Genomic DNA, 25,261 nt, shown 5'->3' with positions numbered 1-25,261 from the left:
AGGCTTAATGCCACCCCTGTGAACTCTGGCTATTTTACTAATGCTGCCATCAGTTTAAACCACATGAGATCCCAAAAAGGTCCCAATACGTGAAAGAAATTTACAAGTATCTGCGCATTTACAAGTATCTGTGCAACATTCAAACTATGTACACTCACACTGAAATGGTCAATATAAGTATACTGTATGTGCATTTACTGACACAGTAAAGTTCCTAAACCTCCTACCTTCTTGGGTAAGAATTAAATGAGGGTTCTCAGAACAGCCAATCTGACATGTTTAATCTGATTAGTTGTGACAGCTCCTCATCTGTGCACTACAAGACAAGAGACCTGACCAACAAAGATCTCAAAAATCATTCTTTAAGTCTTTCAACAAGGACTGAGGGCTATTAAGTTAAATATGCCTAATAAATCCAGGTAACGTTTACATTTACAAGATTCCTTTCTTTTCTTCAAGGCCCAACATACCAAGTAAAATACAACACTTAATAAGTATGTCTAGTTTCTCTGGCTATCAATTGCCAACATTTATTTTTCCCCAAGCAATGGAAAACATGGTTTTCCTAAGAATTCAGCTTCTAAAGCTTGTTATTTTCTAAGCAAGGAAAAAACACCAGTATAAAGTATAATCTCAGCCGGGCTCGGTGACTCAGCCTGTAATCCCGTGCCTTTGGGAGGTTGAGGTGAGTGGATTGCCTGAGCCCCCGCGGGTTCGAGACCCGCCTGGGCAGCAAGACCTCATCTCTACAATAAATAAAAAAATCAGCCGGGTGTGGTAGCGCATGCCTGTAATTCCGGCTACTTGGAAGGCTGAGGCGGAAGGATCGCCGGAGCCCAGCAGGTCGAGGCTGCGGTGGCCGGGAGCGGCCACTGCACTCCAGTCTGGACGACAGAGACTCCAACTCAAAAAAAAAAGTATAATCTCAGCTCCATTTTATCAACTACTGTTAAAACAGTGGAGAAGGCAAGTCTGAGATCTCTGAAGCAGAGATTCATTTATGCTCCTAGCGTACCATGATTTAAACCAAATTACTCCAACTATTCTTGTTGTGAACCAAAGCTCTGCAAAAGATAAGGCATAGAATATGAATCTTGGGAGTCAAACAGTCTTAAACTAGATTTAACTTCTAACTTCTACTTTATAACCAAAAGCAACATCAGTGTATGGGGTGGGGAGAGGGAGCTTCAGGCAGTATGGACTTATTTTGATGATGGAACTTAATTGATTCATTAAGTTATTAATAATAGATATAAACTGTATAGGGAAACTAGAATCATAAGAAAATGTTAAAATAATTAAAGACACAAAACTAAAATTAGGGAGAGAGACGGAAGATCAAGGAGCTGGTTGGTCAGCAGGAATCCTTGCAGTACCACATTGCGGGGGGAGGGGGAAGAAAGAAAAGTCAAGTTAAAAACATCAAGGCCTGGAACACAATCCTGGAAGGAAGAAAGCAGCTAGGACCAAAGCAGCCAGATGAGAGGAAGTATGGGACAACAGCTAAAAATGCAGGCTTTGAAGTGAAACTGACTCTAGGGTCAAATCCTAGCTCTATCACTTACCAGTTTGGCGACCCTAAGCAAGATACTTGAATCTTATTTCCTCTGCAGTAAAATAAGGATATTAACACTGCCTATTTCATAGAGTTGATGTGCAGATAACTGAGATTATCTATAGGGAGTACTTAGCACAATCTGGAGCAAATATGTGTTCAATAAATGCCAGCTGCTATTATTAGCAACTACTATATTTAAATCCTGGCTCCGCCACTCACTAACTGTGTGACAGTGAATAAGCCGCATACCCTTGCTGGCTCTTAAAACCCCACAAACACAAGGGGAATGATAATTATCTTTCTCACAGTGTTGTGAAGATTATATGGCATAATCTATGTCATTTGCACCAATACTTGGCACTCCTAACCTGTGAGGGTACTTTTCATTATCTTTATAATATTGAGGAGGGGGCTCCAGAAGCGCCCAAAGCTGGTGGAGAACTTTCCCCTAATTAGACTGAGCTAATTCTATCACTAAAGACCACCCACAGATTTCCTTATTAAAATCATCCAAGTCCCTTTCAGCTGCGGAAGTCCTCGCTTCACCAGGAGTCAGGATTAAAGAGACAGCCACTTAAGCCAAAGTGAACACTTACCTGGAATTTCTGGGTCTGTGCCTTCTCTGCAGCTTCTCTGGCTTTAGCAGCCTCTCTGGCTTTAGCAAGGGCAGAACTGAGCTCTTTGATTTCAGAGTTAAGTTCTTCAACCTGGGGAAAAATAAGAAATAGTAGCCAAGTATGCAACTGGGCTCTCCTCTCCCTGCACAGCCCACATGCTTTCCTGCTCAAATGTGGAGTGCTTATAACCAAGAGCCTTGTAGTCAGAAAAGACCCTAGTGGGATTTCTAGTTTGGCTATTTAACTAGCTGAATGACTTCAGGCAAGGTACTTAACCTCTTTGAGACTCCATTTCCTCTACTGTAAAACGAGGACACCACCACTCACCCAGCTACAGTGTTGTCAAGGTAAAAGGGGGCCATGTGCATTGGTGCTAAAAGCATGCCTGGCTCATACTAGGTGTTGCCATCACCATTGTCCATATAGATGACCCACTCAATAACCTAGCTTGTCTATTCCAAGAATTCTTCATCCTCCGGTGACTTTCTCCTATACCCTAGAATTAACCATGAACCACCATGACCACACTCTGGACTCTGCTGGCACCCAGAACTGCTCTACCACTGGTGTCCCAACATACTGAAGGACTCAGCTGGGCCTTGAACTCCAAATTATGACTACTGCTATGAGGAGCCAAATCTCTACTGCACCTGACACTGGTAGTTATCCAAACTCTTGCACTCCTTTAGCTTCAACACTACCGTTTCCTGGGGAGTTTCCTATTTCTGCATCCATTCCTTCTGTTTCCTTTGTGCATTCCTCTCCCTACTCCTGAAAGTCTGATGCCCCCTGCAATCCCATCCTCAGCCAAATTCTTTCCCATTCTGCACTGCCCTTGAATAACTAGGCCAACTTTCAGAATTTTAACTCACACATGTATACAGGTGATTCCCAGATCAACCTCTTCTGGCCTGCACTCTCTGCAAGCTTGGAATAGACACTCAAATATCAGCAACCTGGACATCTCACCTGTATGGTCTGCAGGTTCCTCAAAGTCAGTGCTTTCTTAACAGACCCATCAGCCCCCTATTCTCACTATCAGCCTCCATTATCCATGATTTGAACTGAGTCAGTGGCACCACCATATCCCTAGTCATGAGAGCCAGACACCTAGACGTCACCTTTGACTGTTCCTTCTCTGAAGTCCTACAGCTAATCCTCAAATAATTTTCCCAAATTTATTTTGCTTTTTATTTCGTATTTTACTTATTAAATAAACTCTTCCTCCTCCATTCCTGCTTGCTGTGACCACTGTTCCAATTCAGCCTTTCTTAGTTCTCAACTAAGCTATGTGCCTCCCTGCCTCCATTCTCTTCCTCCTTCAATCCACTCTCTGATTATGGTCAAAGATCTTTCTAAAATGAAAATGTGATCATACTCCTTCTGCTCAAGAGCTTTTAGTGGACTTAAGTGCTAGCCAAGCAGCTCAATATGATTGTTCTCCCTCCTACCTCCTCCAAGGACTGGCCCCTTGCGACTGTTCCAGTTTCTCCTCTCACCTCCCTTAAGTTTTGTACTGTGTCTTCTGATCACTCCAAATTATGATGCATATCAGGTTCTTTTCTAACTTAATGCCTTAACCAATGTTCTCCCTTTGTCCCCATCCCTGCCTTCCTTCCCAAATGACTCCTACTCATCCTTTAAGATGCAGCTCAAGCACCTTCTGCTCTAAGCATTGCTCCTCACATCCCACACCCACACCCCGCATGGTTCAGGTCCCCTCTGCCTCCCCAGCCTGCTGTACTTCCCTCAGTCACAACACCCATCCTCTTTACTCCCCACTACACTTGTGAGCAGGCTGGGTTTCCTTCTCTGTCTATGCCTAGGATAGTTACTGGAACATGACAGACTGCTGTACTAACGAGAGGAAAACAGCACAGAACCATTAGCCACTACCTTGGATTTCAAAGGCAACAACCTAGATAGCTCTCTAACTAGTTCACAGTCCAGGCCTTGCCTCCCAAAACTCCTTTAACTTAATTTTCTGTTATCCTTCAAAAGACTAGACCTGCATTGTCCAATACTGTCCACAGTGGCTTTTGGCACATGAAATGCTGTTAGTCTGAAGTAAGATGTGCTATGTAAGTACAAATGGGCTCCAAATACTTAGTTTTGAAAAAAATGATTGTCAAATACCTCAGTATTACTTTTGTTATATTAATTATATGTTGAAATGATTACATTTGGAATGTACATATTATTCAAATTAATTTCACCTGCTTCTTTTTACATCTCTTAATGTGGCTACCAGAAACGTAAAATTACATATGCAATTCACATTATATTTCTACTGGACAGCACTGGATTAGACACTCCAAAAGAATATCCAATTGACTAAAAGATCACTTCCTCACTTTCTATGCTGTCTCAGCTCTCTTACAAACTTTTTATCTAAAGCTAAAAATTCAGGGTAGGACAGGCCAGTCACAGAAGCTAATAAAGAAAAATCTCACTTCAAGTGTATCAGGCATACCTCTTTTTCCTTTGATTTTAATGCCATGGTTAAACCCTGAATGGCTTTATCCCTCTTTAAACTATTTTTCTTCTCTGTAGCAATTTCCATTTCCTTCTCTCTCAGGTCCTCCTGAAGTGCCTAAATTAGATTAGAGAAAGATTCACTAAGTTGATGCGTTCCAACCAAAATGCACTGTAAATATATCTTTAAGAGCACACTCAAATGCAGTTATTCTATCTTATTCCTGTCAACCTGTGATTAATGTTTCCAAGCCAAGCTGAACATAGTGGCATCGGCTCCAAGTTACTGTGTTACTGCTCACGGCAACAGGGCTGGGTGAAGGGAAGGGGATCAGATCAGTTAAGATGATGACAGCTATTCCTATGGGAAGGATTCCAATGCCTTCTGGAATTTGAATACAGTCACATCAGAGTCTTTGAAACCATATCAGGTTATTTGGGGGAAATAACAGATCATTAATTTCATTCCTTTTGATGGAGACTGAACTACATATTTACAGTCTGAGTTCATTTCTAAAGATAATCACCACTGCCTCCCTCCCGGGTTGTTGTGAGGATCAAATGGGATAATGGATGTGAAAGCACTTTCTAAGCTGGCAGGCAGTACACAAATGCCCGCTGCTGTGACTGAGCACAGCATGGAGCACAGACAGGCCTGAATCCTTGTGCTACCTCTTCCTAGTTATGTGATCTTGGGCAAGTGACCTCACCTCTCTGGGCCTCAGGTACCACATCTATAAAATGGGAACGTCTACTTCACAGAGTTATTGCAAAGATGGAGAAATTCTTTCTAAGATGCCTTATACTTGACTGGCATACAGCTGCATGTGATAAATGACAGTTATCGTCACACAGAATTATCTGTTGCACTCAATAAAACAAGAAGCAAGAACAGGATAAATCTTCAAAAAAAATTTTTTAACTTTATCAACATACCTGGATCCTCTCTTCAAAGTGATTTCTTTCTTTCTGCAGGTCCATTTGTGCAGCCTAAGAAAAGGTATTAATTGATGCCCAGAAGAGACCCACAATCCAATAGCTTCCCCAGAACAATGAGCATAAGCATGTCATTTACTCACTTTCCCTCATTACTGTGGAACTGATTAAAACAAGTGTCTCCTCCCTGTCTGCCCCACCCAAAGTCCCACCCAATTTGAGTGAGGAAAACTGTGAAAACAAGCAACCCACAGTGGTTGATGACCAGCCCCACAGAGAATAAACCAAGGTGCTGCTGAACAAGATGAAGGCCTACTAAAGGGCACCTCCCAGGAAGGGAAAAGAGGGCTAAAAGGAAAGGTAGGAGAGAACAGCTAAGCATAGATGAAACCTAAGTGGCGAGGCCACAGAACTCATTGCTGTGGCAGAGACACAGACCCCACTCCATGAAGACACTAAGACTTTTCATGAACATCCAGAACATCCCCAAGGTGAATGTAGCACATGCAGCAGCCACTCTCGGTCCAACAAGAATGGAAAACCTAGACTAAGACCTACCTGTACTTCCCCAGCCTGCCCACCTTCTTCAAATGGGCTTGCTGGGGAAACTGCCTAGTGTAGGGGCAGGAGTCCAGGTAGGTTTTGGGTTCACCTACTAGTTAAGCCACCTCTTGGAGCCTGGAAAAATATAACTCCTCTGAGCCTGTTTGTAAACTCGACAAGGAGACCATGATCTCTACCTCACCAGATGGCTGGCAGGATTGAACATAGTGGGGTAGTGAATCCCCTCTCATACTGCAAGGCCCAATATGGATTATTCCCATTCCCTACTACCTCTCAGGTTGCAGACCAAAGTTGGCCTCAAGCCTACCTCTAACCACAAAGGCAAAACGGACTTCTACAATGCACCACAACTGTATCCTAAGAAAACCCAAAGGATGAAAATAAAGTCTCCAGGCAATAACAAATCAACACATGGTGAAACACAGGCAAGCAGGTATGGGACTTTTTTTTAATCAACGTTTTACATAAACAGGAGGCTGAAAGGGAAAAAAATAACACCAGGGTCCCTGACAAAAGCAGTTTCTGTTCATCTGCAGCTGACAGGAAACTCATATTTAGAAGCAGTATGTGTGTGAACCATGAGGGCTGAATGTACACTCCATTTCCCAAAGAAGAGTATAGAGGGTTAAAGTCTCCCTTCCTGTCCCATCACCTTACCTCAGTTTCTCTCTGCTTTTCTTCTCTCAGAGCAGCAGAAAGTCCTTGGAGCTCTCCAGATGATGCATTCTCATCAGGAGATGCCATCTGAGATTTCTCCTCTTTAAGGCACTGAATTAAAGCTTTTTTGCTCTTCAAAGACAGCTTCAACTCCTCAATCAGTCTAAAAGAGAACAAAATTTAAATATTAATTCTAAGCTGTTCTCTTAGCTCAGTGGAGCAGGAGGAGGTAGGAAATGGGACCAAACATCTTCAAAATAGTCATGTCCAACGACTGAACATAAATGGAATCACATTTTGCAGGTGACATAACTGGTACCCTTGCCTTCAAGCCTGGCTCCAGTCACTCCAACTCTGAGTCTCCAGACTATGGTCTAGCCAAGTCATATCCCTGTTCAAAGGCTCCTACCACAGACAGCGGTGAATTACTAATTTTTTGGCCAAGAAATTTTCTCTCCAAAAAAAATTTCACCAAAACCCAAGCAAAGGAATCCAATAAAGCAGAGCTGTCCCCGTGAGTATAGAAAAGACAGGGAATGTCTCTCCAAGGCTTCTCCGGCAGAGTTTTAAAACACACTGACTTTCAAAATAAAGGCCAGACTCTTCCATAGGCCTTCAAGGCCCTAGGTCTTAAGGCCTGCCAGATCAGAGGTCCTTGCTGACAACTTCAGTCTCACCTCTCACAGGAAGCCAACACCATCTCCCTCCCCACTCAGCAGCCTCACTTTCAGTTCTCTCCGAAGCCAGGCTGCTTTGTGCCTCTGAGACTTTGCTCATGCTTTCCCCTCTACATAGAACACTTTTCCAACTATTCCCCACTTCCACTTGGCAAACGCCCATTCATCCTGCCAGAGATAGTGAAGCATCACCTCCCCTCCAGGAAGCTTTTGCTACCCTGCACCCCAAGTGTCCCTAGAAGTGAAAGCTGAACACTCCCAGTCTGGATCACCAAGTTAGCCTATCAGCTGCTCCTTGACCATGGCAAGTAATACAACCTCTCTGAGCTCATGTTTCCTCAGCTATAAAATAGGGTTAACTTGCTAATGTGGATTGGAGATAAGCTGTTTAAAACAACCCTTTATCATTCCTAGCATACAGTAGAACTCAACGAGTAACAGTTGCTGTAATTATTATTTTCTTAAACATTCAACAATTAGCATTTTGTCAGAGAACCTTCAGAAAAGCCTTTGGTAGTGAAACCTAGAAAGCAACTTAGTTTGGTAGAAAGAACAAAGGCTTGGAAGTCTGGCAGAGCTGCCCTAGTGAAGCACCCAGCTTCCCAGGGTGAAGGCGAGGAGGGAGATAAAGTAGCTGAAGCAACCAGCAATGCACTAGATAGAGGGTGCCGGGCAGCACCAGAGCAATGCCCTAGAAACCAGGAAAGAGGTGTAAGATTGCCCTCTAGGGGTTCAACTCTGAAATCATCATATAAGCAACTGGAGTGGTAAAAACCCCCACAAAACGATACATATAAAACGGAAGCATTGTATTGTATATCATTCATAATCTTGATAAAATTGATTTTTTTTTTAGTTACCTTAAAGCAAGCTCTAGATAGAGTGGGCAGGCCTGGTGGGAACTGTGGCCAAATGGGAGCACTGGGCCCATCTTAAGAGAGCTGCAGCCTCCTGCCCAACAGAGGGTTAATCTGGGTGGCAGGTCTGGATCCATCTCACCAGAGCACAACCAAGGACTCCTGCTTCAATTCTGTGCTAACTTCTGACTTAGGCTTAGGCTTCTAGGCAGGCCTGCTTTCAGGGAGGGAACACGCTGCTCCTAGGCCCAGAAGAGTCTCACCACAAAGATGGTCAAGCCCTGAGCAGAAATCCAGCGCTTAGCATCTCGTTGCTGCACTGGTCTCTGGGAGTGTGACTGGAACACATCTATGCCTGAAATAGATGCATTCACAGGAATGACAAATCAGGTTTCTGTGACTGTCTAGCCAATCCTATGGGAAATCCCTGGAAGATACAGCCTTTAGCAAAGCCCTGACTAGACCACCCACATCCAAGGAGACCCTTCCACATAGACCACCAGAAGTACTGAGCAAACATTAACCTTTTCCAAATTCCCTCTTCCAAAAAAGACGAGAAGTCAAGTTTCTGCAGCCCACGCCAACGGGCACTCTCCTCGAGTGCCCTGAAATGGGCCAGGCTCTGAAACTTGCATGTACCACTCTCTCTGCTCAGCAAGATATCTTCGCTCAACTCCTAGGACTCCTCCCCAGCCCCACACCCAGCCAGAGCTGATCCCTTCCTTTGCTTTTCTTACAGTACAGAACCATGGACTCACCTCTACTGCAGCATTCACAACATGTTTTTTTAATATCTATCTCCTCTCCCACACTGGGAAATCCATGTAAGCAGGACAGTGTTCATCCCTGCCTGTCCAGCATATATTCCCAGGGCCATGATGAGTAGTTGGTTAAGGAATGACTGTATCTCCTTTAATCCAAGCTTAATTCATATACCCCACCACCTCCTAGATTCTACTCACACACCCCTCAAACCAAACATGTCCCAACCAAAAGCATCATATTACCACTCCCTCTACCCAAAAGCATTTCTTTCTCCCTTTTCTTCCTCCAGACTCAGCAAACTGCACCATCTCCCCAAGTTGCTCATGCCTGAAGCCTGGGAAAGGGAGTGTTACTGCAAACTTTTCCCTCATCCCCAAATCTAGTCAGTCACCAAGCCCTTCAAGTTCATCATGTCCATTTCACCTTATATCTCTGCCTGTTCTCCAGTCCTACCTTGGTCACTTCTGCACTGGTCACAGTCACCTCTTCTCTGGATTTCTGAATCAGCCTGAAAACCAGTCTTCTCCCCACTCCCAGTGCCAATCCATCCCCCAAGGGCAGCCAGAGGAACCTCTCAAAATTTAAATCTCATCCTATCATTCCCCCAAGCCCCATCCTTAACTTTTCAGTGACTTCTTACACGCCTTTTAGGATAAAATCCAAATTCCTCAACAAGGCCTGTGTCACCTCCCCAGACTCCTTCTCCTCACCTCCTCCTTTCCAGAACACAGCACTCAGGTCAGGCTGGGCTGTACACCTTTCTGTGCCTTGATCATGCTGTGTTTGTTCCCTGTTGCCTCTGAGCTTTCACACATACTATTCTCTATGCCAAGAACATCCTTACGTCCCTTTCTTTGTCCAAGCAATTGTTCCTCAACCTAGTACTTCCCTCAGAAGCTTCTCCTAATCCCTCTAACTGAGTTAGATAAATATGTTAGCCCAGCATTTATCCCATTTAGTACTTATCATTCTTTTTCCTGCCCTCCACCCTTTCCACCTAGCTAGATAATAAGCTTAAATTTAATCAATGAGATTCCTAGGGAGAGGGACCGAGTCTGTATCACTCACTCCTTTATTGTAACCACCACTGTGCTGAGTAGAAGACGCTCAGAAAATATTTGTTAAATAAAGGGCATAATGATCCAAAAGAACCAATACACTAACAGCTCAGCATCTGTCGGGACCCTCATGAGATCTTTTCAAGTAGATCTGTCCCGGGACCTCTTTTCAAACCCATCCCAGGCCCTCTCCTTTTTTCCCCTTCACAGGTGCCAGGAATTATCATTTCTTCTTTGGCGGATGTTCATGTATCTACCGCATTCCCTGGGCCACTACTCCCAGTTGCACTGCTGGGAACCTGTAGTTCCCCCTGGAAGACAAGCCCAGGCCTTCTACAGGCTTCACTGCTGATGGCTGGGAAACACACAAAGGAACACAGAAATAACCTGTGTGGAATTTCTCAGCCTGGTGGCTCCAGACTCTCTGTGGCCAGTGCCTCTGGGGGAGGCTCAGCAAGAGGATACACCTAAGGGAGGTTTCTCCTCCTAACCATGAAGTCAAGAAAAACATAAGGTATCAAACGGATAAATGAAGATGATACTCATTCACTTCACTGGAGCCATGAGAATTCTGTTTCCTCACTTGTTCTGAGATTACTAATCGCAAAACTTTTATTTTCCAGATCAAAGCTAAGAAAAGGTTGCTGAGCACCAAATAAATGCTCACTCCTCCAAACGCTGAAACTAGGGCACTTAAATAGGGACATGAGCTCTCCCTTAGTATCTGTTTACTCTACTTTTACAGATATCCTAAAAGGTTTGCTCATCTGATTTTCGGAGTAGCAGACAAATCTCAGGAGGGGGTACCGAGAAAGAAGTAAAAGCAAACAACAGTTGAAAAACCAGGGCAATTAGGCACAAGCAACTCAGCAACATAGTGGGCCATCAATGCAGGAAGCACAAATTGACCAGGAAAACAGAACCAATCAGTACCCTTAAAACATATCATTTGCTTTAGAACAATTTCTATAATATCAAACTCCAAACAAGGTTGGCCCTTCAACAGACATGACACAGGTTAGCCAGTAGTGCCATTTATATTTAGTTAACCTTCTACTTGGTGACTGTCAAAACAAGGCAAGAGTATCAAAACATAAGGTTCATGGTAAATAAAAAAATGAACTTGCTCCTGATAAGTTTTTATCAAGTTAAGTTGCAAGATATGATGAGCATAAAAGATCGCCTAAAAGCCATATTGGTCATTCGTTTCTCTGCACTAAATTGCACACATTTTATCTTGGATCGTTGATGAGCTCTGTATTTTGTCTGTATTATGTTGTTTTTGGCCCCTTGCACCGTACTAACTTTGGCCCTGGCCTGCATTAAAAGAAATGGTAGAAAATGGGTCACACAAAATTCACTAATATTTATTGTTGAGATGTAGACACTCATTGTTTCCTTTGGGAAGACCCACACAAGACATTTCCCTCTGATAGCACCACATAAAGCTGGGCTTTTCCTGAGTTACTGGCTTGTCTTACTTTGTGAGCAATGTGAATCCTGTGTCCTCCAAGACTGCATTCCTTTTTTCCTTTGGCTACTAGGAAGGTTAGTATCTGAGTAGAACTCAGGCATATCAGTAGACTCTATCTCTTTCCTCATATTGTTATGTCATTCCTTTTCTTTTCATTCTGATTTTATCTCTAGTTTTCTTTTTTTTTTTTTTTTTTTAAGTCAGGGTCTCACTCCATCTCCCAAGCTGGAGTAGAGTGGCATAATCACAACTCACAGCAGCCTCGACCTTCTGGTCTCAGGTGATCCTTCCGTCTCAGCCTCCCAAGTCATTGGGACTAAAGGTGTGTGCTACCACGCCCAGCTTATTTTTTTGTAAAGATAAGGTCTTGCTATGTTGCCTAATCAGGTCTTGAGCTCCTAGGCTCAAAGCACTCCTCTCACCTCAGCCTCCCAAAGTGCTGGTATTACAGGCATGAGCCACTGCACCCAGACCCTAGTTTTCTATTTAACTGTGTTGAGCACATTCCAGTAAGTCACTCAAGTCCTATGGGGAACACAGAGAAAAGGGAGAGAATGAAGGAAAGGAAAGGGAAGAGTCCTCTCCCCACGCAGCCAAATAATGAAATGTCAAGGTAACACAGGGACAAGAGCCAGACCTGTCTTTCTCTTCCAGGACGAGAACCATCTTCAAGTCTCCCTCGTGCATCTTCTTCATCTCTGAAAGCTTGCTTTCCAAGTTCAACCGAAGAGCCTTCTCTGTTTCTGTCCCTGCGAAGGCCTTTTCCAGTTCTGCTTGGGCGGCTTTCACATCCTAGAGTTAAATTAAATGCATTTGATGCAATTTTTCAATACAATTGGGAACATTTTGAAAGGAAATTGGATTAAAATATAAATATTTATGACTTTTTCTCCGGCACATTTCCCCTCCCTGAATTGTACTATACATGAAGAGAATCGGTAATAAATACATTTGCCAGCCATTTTTCCCTCCTGTACCCTGAAGAGTAATAGGCATTTCCAATGGAAAAGACTCAACTCTGCTACAAGAACTGTATTTTTGATTTTGAAAATCAGAGCAATATTTACAGCGTCAATGAGAACAAGGAGAAATGCGCCTCTTAATACTAAACATACATAAATTCCAAAGAAATTCCATACAAATTCATCCCACACCCCACCACACCCCTCACTACTTTTTTAAAGATAATGACTACACAATTCTAAAGTATATTTTGTATTTCCAAGGTGATTTAGGTGGAGAAAAAAAAACAAAACAAAAAAACCCTCCATGTTCTTCTCAAGAGCAAAGAGAAGTCAATAAGGAAGCTAACACAAGTAGTGTCTGTGTTAGGAGAAAAGACCCTGGTGCTCATGAAAGTGACTTGGGAGTAGACATAAATCTCCAACTACTCATGCCAACTGCCTCTGATTTCATCACAAAGATAAAAGTCAAAATGGACTGGGTTTGAAACCCAGCTCTCCCATTTACTTGCCATACGCCTTGGGTAGTCAATCTCTCTCTCTCTGAGTCCCAGCTTTTCGATCTATACAATAGGAATAGTCACCATGCCATCAAAGAGCAGGCGTGGAGACTTTGGTCGAATGCCTGCTACATTACACGAAGCGCAAAATACTGTTGCCTTCTTCCTCCTTGCCCTTGCTCTCCACAGTACCTCCCCCACCACTGCCTCCCCAAGGGGTTCACCTGTCAATCTCAATGAAAGCTGGAAAAATAATTTCCCACAATCTTAGATAACAAACAACCAAGCCTATTATTAGTTGAATGCCAGGCACTGAGCAAGAAGCTTTATTCATATTACCTTTGAGCCTTACCCATCCCTAAAAGTTTTATACTGAGATAGTAGAGTATAGCAGTTTAGAATGCAAGTCTGCAGTCAGACTATCTGATAGTTACCGCCTGTGTTATCTTGAGCAAAAAAAGAAAGAAAAAGGATGAGGAAAGTATTCACCTCATAGGGGTTTAGTGAAAGGATTAAGTCAGCATATATAAAAAGCTTAGAAGAGCGCCTCATATGATGGTAAGCCCTCAATAAATTGTTAGTACCTCTGTTATTATTACAATTGCTACTGCAAATTAGGAATCATTAACCTCATTTACAGATGACAAAATAGAGGCTCAGGAAAGGCAAATGCCTTATCCAAGGTGAAAAAGCTAGTAACAGAGCAGAAATCTGGTACCTCAAAACACTTACTAGGAAAAATAAGAAGACTGAACCAACAGGTTACATCTCATAATTAGATCTTAGCAAAAATTCAGAATTTGGGATAAGAGGATTCTTATGGTCCCAGTTCTACCATATCTGACCTAGATGAAGTTTCTCACCCTCTTTGGGCCTCAGTTTCCTCACCTGTAGTTTGGACCTAATATCTACATGCCCCCAAGAAGAAGATTTAAGGCCTAATGTGAGCATTGTGAAGGAAAATTATAAGCTGCGAAACACAGAATTTGCTTTTTTTATCCAGCAGTGCTTTTTGGTGCCATTTATCTTCTTCTAAGAAGAACCGGATAGAGAAATTGAGATGAAACAACAGACTTCAGCTTTGGGCATGGGCAGAGAAGCAAGACGACAAAGGGAACATCATTGTTTGGAAAGTCACATGACAAAACACATACACTGTGCTGCTACTGTGGCTCTAAGGCCTACTACCTTCAGAAATAGACTTGTGGCAAATGTGGCTACCCTGCCAAGTGCAAGAGAAAGTGTAACTGGAGTGCCAAGGCTAAAAGATGCAATACCATCAGGACTAGTCGAATGAGGCACCTAAAAACCATATATTGAAGATTCAGGCATGGATTTCATGGAAACAACCCTAAGCCCAAGAGGACAGCTGCTGCAACATACAGTTCATCTTAAGGATTTCAACGATTAGTCACATAATAAATGTTCTGGTTTTTAAAAATAATAACATCATCATCATAATAATAATAACAATAATAATAATAATAATAAAAGAGAAACAACAGACTTCAAAGACCAAGAATTAAATGGCACTACTGAATACTGGCTTAAAATGGATGAAAACTTTTTAACATCTAGAAAACAGGATTTTTTAGGGAGTCAGGAAACATTCTGACTCCTATCACAGTCACAGAAAATACCCAACTAAGTAGAAGGAGAAGCTACACACAGCGCCTAACAGAAAAAGGACATTCCATGAGCATGGACAGGATGGGTGGATGGAGGCTGGATACTGAGGACCAAAGCCAGATGAGCAAGCAGTGGTCTGAGGTCAGGAAACCTGAGGTCAGGAAACCTGGCTAATGTTAGGTATGTCATTTCCTTTATCTGACCCTCAGTTTTCACATTTTCAAAATAAAGGAACTAAACTAGATAATAAGCAGAGTAGTGTTGTAGAAAAATCATGGTTTTAAAATCAGCAGTACCAGGTTTAAATCCAGGATTAAACTCAGATGAGCTGGGCTCAGGCACGGTGGCTCAGCCTGTAATCCCGCAATTTGGGAGGCTGAGGTGAGTGGATTGCCTGAGCCTGCAGGTTCGAGACCCGCCTGGGCAACTTGGCAAGACCTCATCTCTATAATAAAAAAAATCAAAAAATCAGCCAGGCATGGTAGCACATGCCTGTAATTCCGGCTACTTGGAAGGAGGCGGAAGGATCGCTGGAGCCCAGCAGGTCGAGGCTGCGGTGGCCGGGAGCGGCCAGTGTACTCCAGTCTGGGCGACAGAGTGAGATTCCAACTCAAAAAAAAAACTCAGATGAGTTAGTATTTCTTTCTGTACCTCAGTGTCCCTATGCAGATATGAAGACAACACTGGTCAGTTTGCAGGGTGTATATTTTACATGTTATTTATGTAAAATGCCTGAAATGGGGCTAGAATTCAAGAGATGCTCAATAAGGGTGACTATGATTTCTGCTGAAACTCTGACAGTTTATGAAAAAAATAAACAAAATTGTGCCCATTAGTAATTCACTGTAAGAAAGACATTCCCCTTGGGATTTCCAGCCTTACCCCTTCTAAAAGGCGTATCCTTTTGGTGAGGAGATCTTCCACCTGCTGCATCTTCTCCCGAGCATCTTCTTTCACGCGCTGAATTTCAGAGCCACTCCCTACAGCTAAGCTCTCCACTGCTTTGCTGCAAAAAAGAGGCAAAGGAGTAAAACACATAAGAGTAACAGTCTGATGGTAATTTCAACAGCCTCAAAGACACAAGAACTATTTGTTCATCATTTCTCCCACAGACCTGTGCTGAACTTCTTTTTATTTTAACTTATATTTGGAATTTAAAAACACAGACTTAGGAAAAGTAAGAATCAACCAGAATCTCATCACCCAGGATAACTAAGTCAATGCCTTCCAGACATTTTCTTTTTTTTTTTTTTTTTTTTGAGTTGGAGTCTCACTCTGTCACCCAGACCAGTAGTGCAGTGGGACGTTCCCAGTCACCGCAGCCTCGACCTGCTGGGCTCCAGCAATCCTTCCGCCTCAGCCTTCCAAGTAGCTGGAACTACAGGCATGCGCTACCACACCTGGCTAATTTTTTATTTTATTGTAGAGATGAGGTCTCGCCAAGTTGCCCAGGTGGGTCTCGAACCCGTGGGCTCAGGCAATCCACTCATCTCAGCCTCCCAAAGCACTGGGATTACAGGCTAAGCCACCAAGTCCGGCAGCCTTTCAGACATTTTCTACAAAAATGCAACCATTGATTATGTAACAGTTAACTGATTTTATTACTTAATATACTATAAACATCCTTTATGTCAGCAAATACAAAAATCTATATCATCATTTTTTATTTTAAAGATGTGAGGTACAATTCAGGGGTAAGTATACAAATGTTCATTATGCAGGACCCTTGTTGATGAGGTGTGACCCCTCCTTCCCGGCAGAATCCCACTACTGCCAATCCCCAACCCCTCCACCCCGGCAATTTCCCACTACTGACAATCCTTTTCTTACAGTATTACAATAATTGTTCAAGGTCTATATCATCATTTTTAAAGGCTACATATTAATTCACTGTATGAAATATACTATAATGTATTAAATTAATTATCTATTTTTCAAACATCTAAATGGTCAATTATCGATTTTTCAAACATCTAAATGAAATATAATGAAATATACTATAATGTATTAAATTAATTATCTATTTTTCAAACATCTAAATGGTTCCTCACTTAACATGTTGTCAAATAACAGCCATAAAGTTTTGAGAACAGTGCCTAGTACAAAGTAAGCATTCAATAAACGTTAATATTATTGTTTATTACAATAAGTAATGTTATGATAAATACATGTCTATTGTCCAGTGATTTCCTGAGAATAGATTCGTAGAAAGGGAATTGCTAAGTCAAAAGACAAGCATACTTTTAAGACTTTTTTGATAGCTACTACCCAATTTCCCACCAGGAGGCTTCCAACGAAGTACACTGCCACCAGTGGTGTAGGTAGAGTGGAGAGCTAGTCTGACAAACCAAGGTGCAAAGAAGCAGTATGCAATAAAAGTAAATCTGTAGGATTAAGAGTCTGTATGCTTCATCTTCTGCTAACTGAAGAGGAAAGCATTCCAAATGCAGCATAATCAATCTGAGCACAAGCTGCCACTCAGGGAATGAAGAGGGGAGATGATACAAGCAGCCTACACTCTGTGTTACTCTAACATAAACACAGAGTGCACATCGCTGTGGCACCACGGAGTGTTCTCTCCACACGACCAGCAGTGGTGGGACAGCACACCAAAATCAGACACAGGACCACAACCACTGACGCCAGAAGAAAAACAGCACCAGACATGAATCTGTAAGACTTATACTCGAAGTAGTCCTCATCAGATTTCTTAAATGATTACAGGTTTCCAGAAGGCAGAATAATAAAGGAATTGCTTCCACCTAAAGCTGGTTTCTCAGAAAAGCTGAAACAGAATAAATCTATTCACCACAAGCCTCCCATGCCCTACTTTAGGGATATATAAAAATTTTCCAACCAAGAGCCATGTGATCAGACAGACCATGTGAATTTTTTTCTGAGAACAATGGAAAGTCAAGAGGACCATACTTGTTGTCCAAGTCTCAAACATGAGTTGCCTGCAAATAAAGACTTTATTCATATCTTTTTCCTTTTCACCAGTAAGACTTCAGAAGGCCCCTGTGTTATGATATCATTTTAATGGAATTCAATGTGAACAACTGTAAAGAAAGAACACAGGTTACGAAGCTGGACATATCTTCCACATTTTTATTATATCCTCAGTGTGACTCTGGGTATATTACCTAGCCTCAGTAAATTAGCTCTTACACCTCATGTGAAAAATGAGATGATTACCTCCTAGAAGTAACGTGCTAACACACATGTGGGGTCTGTTGTCTCTGACATGAATGTCAGCCTGCGGCCTCTGAGGCTAACACAGCACTAGCCCCTGCTCAGCTGCTGTGAGAGGCCTCATGCTAACCCCTGCTGGGGTCTCCTCTGGCCAGAACCAAGGCAGCCAATCCACTTCCTAATTAATGCCATTAAACATCTTCAGAGCCGGGCTCAGTGGCTCAGCCTGTAATCCCGCGCCTTTAGGAGGCTGAGGTGAGTGGATTGCCTGAGCCCGCGGGTTCGAAACCCTCCTGGGCAGCAAGACCTCATCTCTACAATAAATTAAAAATTAGCCAGGTGTGGTAGTGCGTGCCTGTAGTTCCAGCTACTTGGGAGGCTGAGGTGGAAGGATCACTGGAGTCCAATGGGTTGATGCTGGGTGGTGGCGGTGAGTGTGCCACTGCACTCCCGCCTGGGCGATGGAGTGAGACTCCAACTCAAAAAAAAAATCTTCAGCTCCCACTCCCTGGGCTCATCTCTGGATCAGTACTGTCTCAAATTCACAGTGACTCACAATCATTTCTGTCACTCCTAGAGGGGCATTATATATGGCCATAATGATTCTGGACTAGAAGCCCCTCCTTCCTGAGAATTGGATATAGGATTTTTCCAGTAATGAATTTCTGCTTCCCACCCCCATGTTAGCCCTAGGGCTTTCTAGAACCTCCTCTATTAAATGGCTCACTTCTATGACCCCTACTCTCATGCCTCCACACCCCTGCCCACCAGAATGCAAATATACTGTCTCCCTCCTATCAGCCCAGATCTAACCTTTGTGTTTTATAGTCTGAATCATATACATTGTCAAGGGGCTGACTACAATTTTTAACAAGTACTGGTATTATTCAGTTGGTTTGTATTTTAGTTAACCAATAAAATATATTCCCGATAATAAATGTTCCAACTTGTCATTTATCATCTTTGTATTTTACAGTTAACTGTAGCAATAAAATTTACACTCAGCAGTATGCTGCAATTTTCCTCTACTAATGGAATTATTATTTTTGTTTGTGTTTTAAAGCTATAGAGATAAAAATTTACTTCCAACAATATGACTGCTTTTGTTTTTAATGTCCCCTTCTTGTAACTGATAAATACAACAATGGAAAACCAGCAAACAAATGTTTACTTCACAGTAAGGCTGAGTGAGTTCTGGAGCCAGACCAGCCCCAGCTCTGCCACCAACTGGGGCAAGATCCTCATGCTTCTGAACTTCAGTTTTCTTTTTACTCAAAGGGAATGCTGGCTGCTTCACATGATTGTTGCGAAGATCAAATGCAATAAAGTATGTCAAGTGCCAGACACAGAGTTTGGAACAGGGTAGCATCTCAAAAATTCTTAGTGCCCTCCCTTTGAGCCGAATCTGGGCTAACAGACAAGATAGACAGAGTGGAAAGGTTGGGAGAAATTGGTCCAATCTAGTCTTCCACCCAATACTAAAAAGAACCTTCCGTAAACATGAGCCACACTGCTCTTTTTAGCCCTCAACATTTCCTCTTGATTTCTTTCCATTCTAAATACAGTTCTTTAGGAAACAGCAAGGGCTTTTCCTGTGACAGGTCCCATATCCTACCCTCACGTCCCACCAAAAATCATAACACTGAAAAAGGGAGTTGAGGGCATTATATTAATAAAGATATTTTCCATCTACAAGTAACTACTATAGACATAATGTTGGGTGCTAGATAGTTGAGGGTAAAGGGAAAGTCATATTCAGCAGTTCCACAGTAGTTACTGTCACTCGACAGATACATAGATATTGTGCATATACTATGTCTACACATAAAATTTTTTAAAATATATATGATAGGCCAAGCATGGTGGCTCACACCTATAATCCCAGTACTTTTGGAGGTCAAACGCTGCTCAAACCCAAGAGTTCAACCAGCCTGGGCAACAGAGCGAGATCTCATCTCCACAAAAACAATTTTTTTTTAAATTAGTCAGGCATGGTAGAACGCACCTATAGTACCGCTACTTGGGAGGCTGGAAAGAAAGGATCACCTGAGCCCAGGAGGTCGAGGCTGCAGTGAGCTGTAATCATGCCACTACACTCTAGTCTGGGTGACAGAGTAAGACACCCAACTCAAAGAAAAAAAAGAAAGAAAAAATTGTTTTAATGTTAAGAAAAAACATGAAACCTAGTGCTAGACTAGAAGTCAGGAATTTGGGTTCTCATCCCAGCTCTAGTTTTTCTGGCTAGGAGTCATGGCCCTTCCCTTCTCCAGCCTAAATTCCCTCCTCTTATAAAATGAGGGTAATCCTCAAAATTTGCCTAGCACCTAAGATAATGATGGAATGTGATGAATGTGAAACTTTTATGAACCGAAAGCGCTACACACAGGAGATTATGATTACAAGCCAGAGAAGTCTGTCAAGATACTGATGTGGGCTAGAGAAAGCCATGTGTGGAAGATCTGTCCAGCTTCGTAGCCTGTGTTCTTTCTTTCTTCACAAAGGGCTGGGCAATGGAGAGGCTTTGGTCTGGGAGCAGATGAGAAGGGGAAGAGGTCTGACGGGGCAAAGGTAGAGCAGCAAAAGCAAGAACATTCTAGCATCTGTGAACTGTGTTTGGGATATTAAGAGTTGGTAGAGAGGAAGTTGGAATGGTTAAGTCACTGTGTACATTCTTAAGAGCTCGTGATATTAACCTCAGACAGGAGCCACTCCTGACATCTCCCTTCCCATCCATCACCAAAGCCTGTTGATTCTACTTTCCAAATGTCTTTCTGATCCACCAACCCACACCACCCTCACCTCTCACCTCAATTACTGGACGAGCTCCTGGGTAAGCTCCCAGCTTCCACTCAAGGACCCTCCATGATGTACTTCCTATGCAGCATCCAGAGTGACCTTTTCAAAACCAGGACTCTGTCTGTGCCACTTGCTTAAAACCCACAACTGCTATCTGCTTAATCTTAAGATAAAGGCCAAAATCTCTAGTGTTCTAGACTTCTCTTATTTCCTCAGACCCATACATCTCCTTCTGCTTGAACAATTTTTCTATACCCATTCACTTGGTTAATTCCTACACATCCTTCAGATCTCATTTCAAATGCCACCTCCCCAGGGACGCCTTCCCTGCTATATATATATCCACTTCTATAGATTTGCTTTTACAGCTATAAACTCTCACAGCTCACATCATGTTTCTCATAGCTCTTTTCCTAATTTGTATGTATATATTTATTACTGCAAGTTTTTTATCACCATTACTCCCTACTAGAATGTAAGCCTCATTATCTGTTTGGATCACCACTGTATCCCTAGGAACCTAGTCCAGTGCAGCCCACAACAACTACTTAAATATTTTCTGAACAAATAAATAAAGTTGTTCATACCACAAAGGGCCTTGAACACTAGGCCTAGCACTTTGGGAAATATACACATGCAAACTTGTGCATAAGCACCAAAACACTCAATCTTGTGTACTGGTATTAAGGAGTGCACACAAGCCTCTGTAGGCTGAGGTTTCCACATGTACAAGCTTAGCTAAAAACAAGTCTTAGCCAAGACCTGCAGCAGGCAGGGCACACATTCTATTACTGATCTTTAGGTCTCCCATCCATAAAATGATGTGCTTCAAAACAACAATGATAATTTGTTAATCCGGTTATATTACTTCATTTACTCATTCAGAATAGCATGTGTGCAAGTTCGGCATAACTCAGAAAAGATGCATGGTCCTGGCATCCTCTTCTCTGCTCAAAGCCAACAGCAGGCCAACTTCCAGCTACTAGACCCTGTGACAATGAGGAAATTATATTGGCCTGGCCCAGAGAAAGGCAGCTGTGCCCCAGGCCAGACTCCTTGCTCCTGACCCATCACACCCAGCAGGAGCTCTGCTGCCAGGACAAATGGAGCATTTCCACATAAGCTTCCATCCAGATCCTTGGCGGCCCAGCCTGGAAGTCTCATTCCACTCTCATGGAGCAAACCCGAGCACACTGTGGGTCCCCACTTTACCCACAAACCCCCTCCATCACTGCACCTCCATTAGATTCTATTTGTTTATGGTGTGATGGATAGCTCCCTAGTCTCTGATGGGCTCTCAGAGTAAGGGGGTATCTCTTTTCAGATCTTCAGTGTGTGGCACAATAATTACATAATAAACGTTTAGGAATAAGTGAATAACCAATTGATTCACAATTGGCTGCAACCTCTGAACCTCTGTTTTAATTAATTACTAAAAAATACAGTTTTCAAATCTTATTTAAGCAGGAGAACCCCTTTCAAACAAAATATTACAAGGGACCCTAGCACCTATAACAGATTTTTTAAAAAATTACTCTGGCTGAAGCCCCACCTGGAGTTTTTCTGCCTCACCCACCAAGAACCCTCAAGTTCCCAGGTTTTTACAGCGATGGGAGTGAACTACTGATAACATTAACAATATAGATGAGTCTCACAAATATATTGCTGAAGAAAGAAACCAGACACAAGAAAACATTTATATAAAGTTCAAAAACAGAGAATAGTGATAATAGTGGTTGGAGTGGTAGTTATCTTTGGGGAGAAAAGGTAACTTCTGAGAGCACAAAGAGTGCTTTGAGAGAGCTGGTAACAGTTTCCTGATCTCGATGGTGGTTCTGCTTTGTGAAAAGTCATCATATTATACCCATAAGATCTCTTTGTTTTTCTATAAGTATGTTACACTTCAAATGTTTGTTGAAAAGTCAATGATAAAGTAAAACAAAAACATCCCTGGAGGCCTCAGAGCCCAGTTCGGGAAAAACTGGCTTAGAAAAGCGTATGGTTCTATTTTACTGACCAACCCAGCGCCCGCCATCAGAAGCCCTGGGCGACCTGCAGGCTTTTGACAGGATGACAGGTACTCACGAGGCTTTGATGAGCAGCCGCTCTCTCTCCTGGAGCTCCCGCTTCAGACTTTCGACTTCCACCTTGAGCTCAATGTTCTTCAAGACAAGAGATTAAGAAAGAAAAGAAACAGTGTAAAATACAGGACCTGTGATCATTGACAATGGGGAAACTGCTTCCAGTACAGGCTGACTATGCAATACTTGAAACACGCAGATGTTAGATTCAAAAACCTCATTAGCCTCAGGGCACAGGGAAAAGGGAATTATTAAACACTGGTGGTCTCAAAAGAAAGATCTGGATTTCTCAAGACTTGGAACAATTATGTAAATACTCCAAGCTTCTAACAGCCAGAGCATTCAAATATCAAGGCATAAATGTCATACAAGTGGGGCTGATTTAAAAATTGTTTGCCCTCTACCAAGCAAATTTATAAGCAATTCTGCAGTTTGATTTTCACATTCCAAGGCAATTACTTCTGGTTGTTTACAATCATGCATGTGGTAGTTTTAGCAGCGGAAATGTGTTACAGCTTAAAAAAAAACATGTGGAAGGATAAGCAGGAGGCCACATTACGGCCTGTGTTGTTTCAACATTAGGATTTCAGGGTACTCACAAAAAAGCCACAAACACATAAGGCAAGCTCTCTATGAGGGACACTACAGTGTTCTCCAACTATCTTCCTCTTCACTGACTAGAACAAAGGGAGTCACACACAGCCTTGAGCTTACAACTCATATGAGACTCCAAAGATAGAATCTTTGGCAAATAGAACACAATTTGAGACAGTGGAACAATGTGGCAGGCTTCTCAAACTTATCCACAAATGTATCCCAGACAGAATAGTACATGAATTCATGTAGTAAACATGGGTCTGGGTATAGTTTGTAAAGAACTGCTGTAAGTCCAAGATTTCCTGGAAATATCTCTCCTGTTTATTTAATTTTATTGTATTTTATTTTTCTGAGTTGGAGTCTCATTCTGTCACCCAGGCTGGAGTGCAATAGCAAGCTCACAGCTACCGCAGCCTCGACCTGCTGGGCTCAGGCAATCCTTCTGCCTCAGCCTTCCAAGTAGCTGGAACTACAGGCACACGTCACCACACCCAGCTGATTTTTTTGATTTATTGGAGAGATGAGATCTCTCCTAGTTGCCCAGGCTGGTCTCTAATTCTGGACTCAGGCAATCCTCTGGCCTCTGCCTCCCAAAGTGCTGGGATTATAGGCATGAGCCACTGCACCTGGCCCTCCTGTTTTATTTTCATAACTCATGCCAATTTTGCATTCTACTCCAAAACACATGTGTATTATTTTAAATAAAAAAAAATTTCCAGTAAAATGTACCATCACAGAGGACATGCCTCCCTCCTTCCTGGCAAGCAGCCTGAGGGGGAATGAGTATCCCAGGTTGAGAAGTACAGCCAAAACGGAAAGTTCACAGGCATGGTCCAGAAGGATATGGGTTCAAATTCCGCCTCTACTCTTTACCAGGAGGAGACCACAGTGAGTCAGGATGCTTGTTCATTCATTCCTTCACTTCACAGAGCTTACCAAGCACCTAGTAAGGGCCCGCCCAGTACTGAGGACACTGATGAGAACAAGACAGACAAAGGCCCTGCCTTCATGCTAACATGGAATATAAACCGGTGAGCGCAACACTGTAACCATCCTTAGAAGCACAAATCCAGGGGGTGAGCAAGCAATGTTCCTTCTTTCTAATCCCTCAAGTGTCAAACGAAAAACAAAAAGGCCCCATAAGATGAAGGACTTGAGGACTAAATGAGCTAGCAAATGAGAAAAGCCTGAAAGACAGGGCTCAAAATAGGTTACTTTCTTCACTGTCAAACAACAGGAACTAAAGAAATCATCTATGAGGAAGAACTTTTTCTAGAAGAAAGTAATTATCTGTGGCCTGGCACAGTGGCTCATGCCAGTAATCCCAGTACTTTGGGAAGTTGAGGCAGGAGAACTGCTTGAGCCCAGGAGTTTGAGATCCGCCTGGGCAACACAGTAAGACTCCATCTCTACAGAAAATCAAAAAAATTAGCCAGGCGTGGTGGCACATGCCTGTGTCTCAACTACTCTGGAGGCAGAGGTGCAATGATCGCCTGAGCCCAGGAGGTCGAAGATGCAGTGAGCCATGATCATGCTACTGCACTCCAGCCCAGCCTGGGCAACACTGAGTCTCCAACTCAAAAAAAAAAAAAGAAAGAAAGAAATTGGTCTTTGCATAAAGGACAATGAGTGGCAATGCATAATGTCTTCAACTGTGGTTTGTGAAAAATGCAGAAACACTCTTTATACAAAGGATTCCTTTTCTAACTCTCAGAAGTGCAGAGAACTTCTATGGATGAGTTACTATAATATAATCTAAGTATTCTGCTTTCTGATGAACCAACTGGCACTCCAACCTAATAAATTTAAGAGAATGAATACTAACATGTCCATCAGACAAAAGTCAGGACACTATTTTTTTTTTTT

The 25,261-nt window shown here is 42.6% G+C and overlaps 1 protein-coding gene and 1 pseudogene across 1 annotated transcript in view; one reads left to right on the top strand and one right to left on the bottom strand.

Moving 5' to 3' along the window:
* CDK5RAP2 (CDK5 regulatory subunit associated protein 2) overlaps positions 1-25,261 on the bottom strand; it is a 190,657-nt gene that overhangs the window by 129,777 nt on the left and 35,619 nt on the right. Inside the window, exons 5-11 of the mRNA XM_008055797.2 lie at positions 22,803-22,879; positions 15,612-15,735; positions 12,276-12,430; positions 6,808-6,970; positions 5,587-5,640; positions 4,649-4,768; positions 2,155-2,265 (exon numbers count right to left, since the gene is read on the bottom strand). Coding sequence (XP_008053988.1) covers positions 2,155-2,265; positions 4,649-4,768; positions 5,587-5,640; positions 6,808-6,970; positions 12,276-12,430; positions 15,612-15,735; positions 22,803-22,879 — 804 coding nt within the window. The remainder of the gene's footprint in view (positions 1-2,154; positions 2,266-4,648; positions 4,769-5,586; positions 5,641-6,807; positions 6,971-12,275; positions 12,431-15,611; positions 15,736-22,802; positions 22,880-25,261) is intronic.
* LOC110595438 lies at positions 13,074-14,495 on the top strand (annotated as a pseudogene).

This window comes from Carlito syrichta, unplaced genomic scaffold (assembly GCF_000164805.1).
Source record: "Carlito syrichta isolate Samal-C Ts95f unplaced genomic scaffold, Tarsius_syrichta-2.0.1 Scaffold82277, whole genome shotgun sequence".
Classification (NCBI taxonomy): Eukaryota; Metazoa; Chordata; class Mammalia; order Primates; family Tarsiidae; genus Carlito; species Carlito syrichta.
Note: the sequence above shows the minus strand (reverse complement) of the source record. Positions and strands in the feature narration are given on the sequence as shown.